At 36.5% G+C, this 11,455-nt stretch overlaps 1 protein-coding gene across 1 annotated transcript; it reads right to left on the bottom strand.

Moving 5' to 3' along the window:
• Window positions 1-513: 513 nt before the first annotated feature.
• Window positions 514-3,355, bottom strand: LOC107474215 (uncharacterized). The gene is made up of 4 exons (XM_016093814.1): window positions 2,878-3,355; window positions 2,509-2,734; window positions 1,660-2,442; window positions 514-1,051 (listed from the first exon to the last, which is right to left on the bottom strand). The coding sequence occupies exons 1-4, from the start codon at window positions 3,353-3,355 to the stop codon at window positions 514-516; spliced, it is 2,025 nt and encodes a 674-aa protein (XP_015949300.1).
• Between the last annotated feature and the right edge of the window lie 8,100 nt (window positions 3,356-11,455).

The following is an 11,455-nucleotide window of genomic DNA, read 5'->3' as shown; positions in this document are numbered from 1 at the left end:
TTCAGCAGTCCTTTGATTCCTAGTTTTAGAGTTCTTTTCAATTTCAAACATTGTCTCATTTCCATTATGCGTGCATTCTTGAAAAAGTGCAGTTGGTTGAGCCTTCCTTGTCTTCTTCGGAGTCCTAACTTGCTCTTCAAATGCATCATTCGCTATTGTGATGGGTTGTTTGCTTGTTGGATCCTTTGGAGCTTGAGCTTGCAAGGTAGCCTTGTTATTTTCAGCCATGATCCTTTCTCTCTTAATATTGTATTGTTTTAGCAATTCAGCACTTGACTTCACTTGTGTAACCTCAAAGAAATTATTTTTTTTGGCTTTTTCCTTTCATTTTTTGGCCTAAGGTAAGTATCCGCTTTCTTTTAATGATCTCCCCTTTCTCCATTCTAAATTAACTAAGCAAAACAACTAAGGAAAGTGGGTTGTTTAGGATTCTACCAAAAAAACTTGTCAAGATGTTTCAGAGTCAAAGTCCTCCATGTACTCATATTCGCTTTCCTCGTCTTCCTCACAATATTATTTGGCAAACATGTTTAGATCCATATCTATAATAGTTGCTCGTAGATCATTCCTAACTAGATCAATTTTGCCATTATCATTTGAAAGACTTGGAATCACTTCAGGTTCGCATGGCTCCCTTGCATATATTATGGGGGAATTAGACTCAAGGTCATCACTTACCCTAAATAAATCTCTTGGAATTGTTTTCATAACATAGTGCTTGTCACTGACATATGGGTCTTGCACATAAAAGCATTGGTTTACTTGAGATGCCAGCACAAATGGTTCTTCTTGGTAGCATTTTTTATTGAAATACACATATGAAAGACCAAAGTTGTCTTTTGCAACTGTATACCACTCACACTTAAACAAGACTACCTTAAATTGGCCATAATAATCTAACTCAAACATATCAACTATTCTACCATAGTAGGCTACTTTTGCTTCAATTGGGTTCTTATCTTTCACACTAGCAAAACTAGGAGTCAATGCCTCTAATGTGACACCACTATTTTGAGTTTTACGTCTCGCATCACGGTGCCTGGTATGGAACCTATACCCATTGATAATATAACCTGAAAATCTTTTTGCAACTCGATTTGGACCCCTAGCCAACCCTTTTGCCCAACTAGGCACATCCTTTTTCATGGCACGAATTTTAAACCATTCTGAAAATTGTTAACTGTGGTCCTTGGCTTTCTCCCACTTTGTTCTTCGTAGATTGTTATCATTAACTGCCTCTTCATGCTCTTTGAAGAGATTAAATATTCATAGTCTTAGTTGTTAGTAAGGTTAAATATGATGATTGAGATTTAACAAATGATAATGAATAAAACAAAATACCTCATGTAGACTTCAATCTTATCACAATTGTTTAGGATGTATGCATGACCTTGTATTTCTGATTTTTCATCTAAAATAAAAAAATTTCCCATTCTTCCACCAAGAGAACATCCTCTGCATGGAAACAAACTAGGAGTTTGCACCTCATCTGAAACACACTCATCATTGTTTTGAGGGATTCTATTAAATCTTGTATGAACATCTTCATGCAAATATCTTGAGCAAAAATTTATACACTCATTCGCCAAATATCCTTCGGCAATAGATCCTTCTGGACGACTTCTATTACGAACATACGATTTTAGTGTGCACATATACCGTTCAACAGGGTACATCCAACGATATTGAATTGGACCACCTAACCTCACCTCATTTGCCAAATGAATAGGCAAGTGCACCATTATGTCAAAAAAGCTAGGAGGAAAAATCCTCTCCAATTGGCATAATATCTCAGCAATCTCTGCTTCTAAGTTAACTACCTCATCCAGGCTAATTACCTTTTGACATATTCGGCGAAAAAATGAACATAATCGAACTAGAGCGATGGCAACATGGTCAGGAAGTATGCTCTTGATTGGTACTTGCAACAAGTAATGCAACATGAAATGAGCATCATGGGTCTTATAACCGGAAATCTTTTTTTCTGTTTCATGCACACATCGAGCAATATTGAAAGCACTACCGTCTGGTAATTTTGCCACTTTCAACACACTACAAAAGATTGTTTTCTCTGCTAGAGTCATTGAAAAGCATGCCTTTGATAACTTAGTTTTTCTTCCATCCTTCGTATCTTTTGGTTGAAGGTTTTTCCTGATACCCATGTCTTTAAGGTCAAAACGAGCAGCTGCATGATCTTTTGTCTTTCCGGGAATATCTAAAAGAGTTCCAATTATGCTATCAACTATATTCTTCTCTATGTGCATGACATCAAGGTTGTGTCTAAACATGTTGGACTTCCAATATGGTAAATCAAAAAAGATTGACCATTTTTTCCAATTTGATATGCCATTCTTTGATCTCTTTTGCTTCTTCCCAAAAGAATTATCTACCTCTCGCAATATATCAAATACAGCTGAACCTTCTAATAACTGCGGTGGAGACCTGAGTTCAGTTTTTCCATTGAAAGATCATTTGTTATGCCTCCATGGATGATTCATGGGTAAAAACCTTCGGTGATCCATATAAACAGTCTTGTGACTATGTTTCAGATAGATAGAAGAAGTCTCATCATTACAACATGGACAAGCCAATTTTCCCTTTGTACTCCACCCAGATAACATAGCATACGCAGGGAAGTCATTAATTGTCCACAAAAGGCATGCTCTCATGTTGAATGTTTTGTTTTCTTTTGAATCATATGTTTCGACACCTGACTCCCATAATTCTTTTAATTCTTCAATCAACGGTTGAAGATAGATATCAATGTCATTTCCCGGTGATTGTGGTCTAGGAATGAGTAAAGATAGCATAAAATAATAGGCTTCATGCTCATCCAAGGGGGTAGATTATACACCATCAGAACAACAGGTCATGTACTGTGTATACTGCTCAAAGTTCGGAATGGATTGAATCCATCGCTTGCTAATCCAAGTCTCACATTACGAGGCTCCTTTGCAAAATCTTCATGTCGATTGTCAAATGCTTTCCAAGATTCACCATCGGCAGGATGCCTTAAGGACCCGTCTTTAACACACTCATTGTGATGCCAAGACATAGCTTTGACAGTTCTTGTGCACATGAAAAGCCGTTGAAGTCTGGGAATCAAATGGAAATGCCTTAGAGTTTTCATAGCAACTTTGCGAGGCTTTCTAGATGAGGTAACATCATCCTCTTCTTCATGATGCTCAATATAACGGGATGTTCCACAGACATGACAAGATGAGTCATTCTCATACCCGTTCCGATACAACATGCAGTCATTGCGACATGCATCGATCTTTTGGTAGTCAAGACCCAAGTTCTTCACCATATTCTTGGTTTTATCAAAAGAAATAGGAATATTCAAATATGGCATTGCTTCTTTCAATAATTCCAAGAGAGAAGTAAATGACGCATTACTCCAACCATGCAAGCATTTTAACAAGACGAATGGTAAAGGATAATCTTGTGAATCCTTTACACCCGGGGTATAGTTCTTGGCTTGCCTCGTCTACCAATTTATAAAATTCCTTTGCACATTCATTAGACCCCATGTTTTGTCTGTCAACTTGTGTATTATCTCGAAATCTATCACGTAACAACTCATCAATATTATCATTGCAGTTATATTCACCGCCTATGTCACTGTCAATATCCATAGCAAAAAGTGATTCCCCATGATTAAACCACCGCCTATAACCTTTTACAAAACCGTGGCATATTAGATGATCATATACGTCATCTCTCTTTAACCAAAATATATTACAACACTTTGCACAAGGGCATTGAATTTCTTTCCCTTGAGGAACTCCATTTGATAAGAAAGCAAAGTGTAAAAATCTTTCTACACCAACTTGATATTCTTTCTCATGACGTGGTGTATCCATCCAGTCTTTCGACATATCCATCGAAAACCTATATATTTCACGTAGATAGCTAAGTTTCTAAATTGAAGTCCTTATTGTTCGTCTCACTAACTGCAAATCTAGCTTCCTACTTAACTAAGAGACAATATTGTGCAAGCCTCAAAAATACTTTGAAGGCATTAGACATAAAATAACAGAGAAAATTGAATTTTAGCAATGCTTAAAGAAGTGCCTAAAGTGATGAATGCCTCAGGAAAGCACCAAGTTGCACGCATGACATCAATAACAAATTAATATATGTATTTAAATTTGCATAAACCAACCTTAATTACTGTCTTAATCCGTTCCACAACAGCAACAAAATGGTAGCACATCAGAAGTTGAATTAGAGAGGTAGCAGCGTCAGTGAATAGCTACTCAGCAGCAGCAGATTATCATATTACCATAGGAGCAGCAGAACAAAGAAGTGGCAGTAGTAGTGGATAGATAACTATCAAAATCCTGAACAAAAATAGACTAAGACTTAAGTAAATATTAAAATATAAATATGTTTAATATTTTTTAGTATAAATAAATCATTTTTTAACAAATAAATTTTATTAGTAATTATTCACATGTTCGATCATGAGATAAAATAAAACAATTATCTCTCCTCAAGTGGCTCCAAACATCTAACACTATAATAAGCTACATTGAAACCCAAACAGCTAATTAAAAATAGCAAGAGAGTAGAATGCCTAATTAAAAATAGCAAGAGAGTGGAATGTCCTTAAATGACCTAATTCATTTAATAGTATTTAATAGCTTTCCCAATTTTAAAATATTATTTTTCTAAATCTGTTTTTTCTTAGACAAAAAAGTGAAGGGATAACCATTTTTATCTAAATCTTTTTTTTTTCTATATAAAAGAATTATACAACAAAACTTACTTAAGTTGGTCAAGTAATTAATTTATTGTCTATTTAAGTAAGTGTTAAAAAATTGAGTTCCTTCTTATATATATAATAATCTATTGGCTAACAACAAATTTTAAAAAGAAATTTGTGACGAATTAGCTGCAACAAATTTCAAAAAGAAATTTGTGACAAATTAGTTCTTACCCTTATAAATTGAAAGATGCTATGAAAAATAAAAAACTGTATATAATTTTATAAAAAATATAGAATGACATTATAATTATAAATATAAATAAATGATATAAAGGAAAAAGGAAGAAGAACAGTGGAATGTGGATGTATGTGCTCCAATTTATGTGGAGTGGAAAAAAAAGGAAAAAAGAAAAAAAGAAAAAAGAATAATGAAAGTTTTATGTTCAGTGTGGATGAAGCTACTACTATGGTCCAGGCTCCACACCTTTTAATTTCCTCACACTACCTTAAAACTAAGCAATAAACTGCAAAATCTGTGACTAATGGCAAAGAAGACTGAGTAGGGAATGACAGAGATGAAGGCACTAGTAGGGAGGAAAGACCAAAGCCAAAACAGTGGAACCTCTTCAAACTTGTTCTTCTTCTCTCTCAATAGCTTCAGTGTTGTTAGTGGTTGTTACTGCAAAAATAATACTTCGAATGTTATTCTATATATTTTCAAGCTTTTTTTAGCTAAAAGAAAAAAAAGGACGTGTGTACTATACTTGAATTAACAATAGACAATATAATAATAGTGCATGATTGAGAAATGCAAATACAAATTCAAATGGCTGTTCAGAATTTCAGATTATATTAGATAATGGCAACACAATGCAAGCATCAGAAACCACATCAAAGTAGGGACACAATGTTTTCTATCACAAACAAATGAATAACCTCAATCTCTCAGACTTAGCAGAAATATTTCTCATTGAAAACATCAATTTAATTTTAACGTTGTCGACCACCCTTGCCTCTTACGTTAGCTCCCACGTTAACCAGGTTGCAAAAGAATCCAAGTGCAATTGCAATCAGAATGAGCTAAATCGGATTAATCAAACAGAAATAAAATCAAATGAGATGAAAGGGGAACCTGGGAAGCAGGGAATTGGAGCAGAGAAAGGGAAGGGAAAACAGTAAAATCAGCAGCAGCCAATGATTAAGGATGTAATGAGCATGAATGCATAATAAGCACAAAGAATCGCAACAAGGAAACGAGTTGCTAACACATGGCACGAAGCAGCAACACTTATTAAACAGCAGCAGTAAATAGCATGTTTCCCAGGTTCAAGCAAGCAACAAACAGAATTCATATGACTTAACCAGTTCCACAAACTGAAATCATTGCAGTTCATATAATATGGACCAAGCAACAAGCAGAGCAGAACTCAGCAACAACAAACCAAGAAAAATTAATGAAACAGTAACACTTCCACAGCATCTATTTTGGACAATGAAAAAAAAATACAACAAACAGCAATCACAAGTCCAAAAATCAACACCAAAACAGCACAATAAACAAGTTCATCCAGGGTAGCTTTCAGAGGAAAGACAAATTCATTCCGAACAGCAGCAGTAAACAAAACAAAACCTACATCCACTAACCAGTCCAGATTCTCTAACCACCTAATTCAACTAAACTAAATTAGTTGAACTAAACAAGCTAAACAGAATAAGCTAAACCGGATTAATCAAACAGAAATAAAATCAAATGAGATGAAAAGGGAACCTGGGAAGCAGGGAATTGGAGCAGGGGAAGGGAAGGGAAAACAGTAAAATCAGCAGCAGCCAATGATTAAGGATGTAATGAGCATGAATGCATAATAAGCACAAAGAATCGCAACAAGGAAACGAGTTGCTAACACATGGCACGAAGCAGCAACACTTATTAAACAGCAGCAGTAAATAGCATGTTTCCTAGGTTCAAGCAAGCAGCAAACAGAATTCATATGACTTAACCAGTTCCACAAACTGAAATCATTGCAGTTCATATAATATGGACCAAGCAACAAGCAGAGCAGAACTCAGTAACAACAAACCAAGAAAAATTAATGAAACAGTAACACTTCCACAGCATCTATTTTGGACAATGAAAAAAAATACAACAAACAGCAATCACAAGTCCAGAAATCAACACCAAAACAGCACAATAAACAAGTTCATCCAGGGCAGCTTTTAGAGGAAAGACAAATTCATTCCGAACAGCAGCAGTGAACAAAACAAAACCTATATCCACTAACCAGTCCAGATTCTCTAACCACCTAATTCAACTAAACTAAATTAGTTGAACTAAACAAGCTAAATAGAATGAGCTAAACCAGATTAATCAAACAGAAATAAAATCAAATGAGATGAAAGGGGAACCTGGGAAGTAGGGAATTGGAGCAGGGGAAGGGAAGGGAAAACAGTAAAACAGAGTCTAGTAGTGGCTCTTAACAGAATCTTGGACAAGTGCCCCGAGAGTGCCATGCTGAAAAAGAATAAAGGTAGCTAATTAGTTCAAATAAATGACATCATATCAAGTATTGATAAGTAAGATGATTGTATGATTATCTTAAAATTCATTCACGAAGTCACAGTCCACCAATAGAAATGACATCATATAAAGTCAGTAACTTAAAACCTCTTCAAGGGAAAGCTAATAATAAAGAAAGCCATTAATGGTGAAAATATTTTTTAGGCAAAAGGCAAAAAATAGTGAGAATTAATGGAATACCAAAACCAGCAAGAAAACACACTTTTTATGTGACTTCAACATCTTTCATCAGAAGCGAGTTTTTATGCAAAGTGGAGAGAAGAATCCAAAACAAAATACAATTGACGCTAATAAGTGAGTGACGTTAGTCCCTTAAAATGAGCACGGAAGTTTCAACCATATCATCTCACAGACGCACACACACACACACTGGCACATATAATCACTTAACAAGCATCAAGCGGAGAATTAAAAAGAAATAAAAAATGCTAAGATGCTGGTCTTAACAATGCAACTGTTTTAGGCTCCAGGCCACCATTGTATTATTCAAGACACACAAACAAAGTGATGATGAAATAATGCTCATTTATCATCGTCCATACAAATTAAGTAATACTCTTAACTTAAAAAACACCGATCCACCAAATAAAATTAAAATTAAAATAACTAGTTTAAAATAAAAATTAAAAACATCAATTTTAATGTACTTAAATAATGAGATTAATATTTGGTTCTAGTCAACTTCTATAATTCCATTTATCAGCATAAAATATGGTTTTGACTTCAATCATTCACAACTGCACAAGGAAGAAGATAGATTTTACTCTTTCTGACACCAACACGAGTAAATTACAGAAGCCTTGTGTCTCACGTGGCTGAGACATTTTATTCATTCATCATCATCAGCATTCATCATAGTAGGAAAAAGTTCATAGAATCCATTATTACACGCGAACAACATATATTAACAGTCAACATAAGATGTCGAAAATCATAGGAGAATATAGTGAATAGAGTGCACCTTTGTGGCTTTGTCATTCCAGAAAGAAACCCCGTACGTCCACAGCATCACAAGCAACACGTGTTCAGCATTATCATTTAACCAAGAAGGAACATGCGATCAGAGAGAACGAATCAGAGAAAGTCCTAAAAGTAAAAGCAACGAAAAAATTGAGAAAATAAAAAGAGGAAAATCGATCATACCTTTGGAATTCGAGGGCTTGGAGGAGAAGAAGAGGGAGGAGCTTGCCGTCGCCCATGTTTGCTGGAGCTTGAAGGTGAACAGAGAGATCCACAATGATTCGAAGAAGGACAAGAAAGAGCGAAGGCGAAGGCGAACGGCGAAGGTGAACGGCGAAGGGCGAAGGCGAAGGGCGAAGGGGCGAAGGGTGAAGGGCGAAGGGAGGAGCACTCTGTATGTAGTTTCGAAGGTGAAAGAGAGATTAGGGTTAGTGGTTTCGAAGGGGAAAGAGAGATTAGGGTTGGGGACAGGGTTGGGGGCCGGGTTTGGGAGCCGGTTTTGGGTCAATCAGTTGGGGCCCCTCTCACCATGCTTTTAAAACGTTATTGTTGCTCTCTATGGCCACGCTTTTGAAGCGTGGCAGAAAAGAAACTTTTGGCCACGCTTTTAAAGCGTGGCAAAAGTGTACCAGCATATAGCCACGTTTTGTAAGTATGGCCGTAATGAAACCCTGTCGCCACGCTTTTAAAACGTCATTGTTTCTCTCTATGGCCACGCTTTTGAAGCGTGGCAGAAAAAACCGTGGCCTTTTCTCTAATCAATTGCCACCCTTACAAAAGCGTGGCCGTTGAGCCTTTTCGCCACGCTTTTAAAGCGTGGCAAAAAAAAAGTGGCCAAAACTCTAATCTATCGCCACCCTCATAAAAGCGTGGCCACTAACAACTTTTGGCCACGCTTTTGAAGCGTGGCAAGAAAAAAGCGTGGCCATAGGCCTTTTTGCTTGTAGTGGTCACAGCACGACTAATCATCTGTCGGTTCTCGATCATATCGAAATGGAATCCCTTGATCCTTTTGTGTTTGTCATCACGCCCAACAATCGCGAGTTTGAAGCTCGTCATAGTCATTCAATCCCTGAATCCTACTCGGAACACCACAGACAAGGTTTAGACTTTTCGGATTCTAGTGAATGCCGCCATCAATTCTAGCTTATACCACGAAGATTATGATTAAGGAATCCAAGAGATACGCGCCCGGTCTAAGGTAGAACGGAAGTAGTTGTCAGTCACGCGTTCATAGGTGAGAATGATGATGAGTGTCACGGATCATCACATTCATCATGTTGAAGTGCAACGAATATCTTAGAATAGGAATAAACTGAATTGAATAGAAAGTAATAGTAATTGCATTAAAACTCGAGGTACAGCAGAGGTCCACACCCTTAATCTATGGTGTGTAAAAACTCCACCATTGAAAATACATAAGTGATAGAGGTCCAGGCGTGGCCGAATGGTCAAAAGACTAGCCTAGACTCCTAGTACAATAGTTAAAAGTTCTATTTATACTAAACTAGCTACTAGGGTTTACAGAAGTAAGTAATTGATGTAGAAATCCACTTCTGGGACCCACTTGGTGTGTGCTTGGGTTGAGCTTGAACTTTACACGTGCAGAGGCTTCTCTTGGAGTTGAATGCCAAGTTGTAACGTGTTTTTGGCGTTCAACTTTGGTTCGTGACGTGTTTCTGGCTGGATGTCTACTTTCTAACGCCATTGAGAGCGCGCCAATTGGAGTTCTGTAGCTCCAAAAAATCCATTTCGAGTGAAGGGAGGTTAGAATCCAACAGCATCAGCAGTGCATTGTTAGCCCTATTATCAGAGTTTTGCTCAGGTCCCTCAATTTCTGCCAGAAAATACCTGAAATCACAGAAAAACACACAAACTCATAGTAAAGTCCAGAAATGTAAATTTAGCATAAGAAGTAATGAAAACATCCCTAAAAGTAGCTAGATCCTACTAAAAATTACCTAAAAATAATGCCAAAAAGCGTATAAATTATCCGCTCATCACAACACCAAACTTAAATTGTTGCTTGTCCCCAAGCAACTAAAAATCAATTAGAATAAAAAGAAGAGAATATACTATAAAGCTCAAAATATCAATGAATATTAATTTTAATTAGATGAGCAAGACTTGTAGCTTTTTGCTTCTGAACAGTTTTGGCATCTCACTTTATCCTTTGATGTTTAGAATGATTGACATCTCTAGGAACTTAGAATTTCAAATAGTGTTATTGATTCTCCTAGTTAAGATTGTTGATTCTTGAACACAGCTACTTTTATGAGTCTTGTCTGTGGTCCTAAGCACTTTGTTTTTCCAGTATTACCACCGGATACAAAAATGCCACAGACACATGACTGGGTGAACCTTTTCAGATTGTGACTCAGCTTTGCTAAAGTCCCCAGTTAGAGGTGTCCAGGGTTCTTAAGCATACTTTTTTGCTTTGGATCACGACTTTAACCACTCAGTCTCAAGCTTTTCACTTGGACCTGCATGCCACAAGCACATGGTTAGGGACAGCTTGATTTAGCCGCTTAGGCCTGGATTTTATTTCCTTGGGCCCTCTTATCCATTGATGCTCAAAGCCTTGGATCCTTTTTACCCTTGCCTTTTGGTTTTAAGGGCTATTGGCTTTTTCTACTTGCTTTTTCTTTTTCTTTCTATTATTTTTTTGCCACTTTTTTTTTCGCAAGCTTTTGCTATTCCCTGCTTTTTCTTGCTTCAAGAATCAATTTCATGATTTTTTAGATTATCAATAGCATTTCTCTTTGTTCATCATTCTTTCAAGAGCCAACAATTTTAACATTCATAAACAACAAGATCAGAAAACAAAAAGTATTATCACCACATCAATATAATTAAACTAATTTCAAGGATGAATTTGAAACTCATGTACTTCTTGTTCTTTTGTATTAAAAACATGTTTCATTTAAGAAAGGTGAAGGATTCATGGAATTATTCATAGCTTTAAGACATAGTTACTACATACTAATGATCATGTAATAAAGACACAAACATAGATAACATAAAGCTTAAAAATCGAAAAACAGAGAAATAAGAACAAGGAGTGAGTCCACCTTAGTGATGGTGGCGCTTTCTTCTTGAAGAACCAATGATGTCCTTGAGCTCTTCTATGTCTCTTCCTTGCCTTTGTTGCTCATCCCTCATTGCTCTTTGATCTTCTCTAATTTCATGGAGAATGATGGAGTGCT

The sequence above is a fragment of the Arachis duranensis genome, chromosome 2, assembly GCF_000817695.3.
Source record: "Arachis duranensis cultivar V14167 chromosome 2, aradu.V14167.gnm2.J7QH, whole genome shotgun sequence".
Taxonomy (NCBI): domain Eukaryota; kingdom Viridiplantae; phylum Streptophyta; class Magnoliopsida; order Fabales; family Fabaceae; genus Arachis; species Arachis duranensis.
The sequence above is the reverse complement of the archived record's forward strand: the minus strand, read 5'-3'. Positions and strand labels throughout refer to the sequence as shown.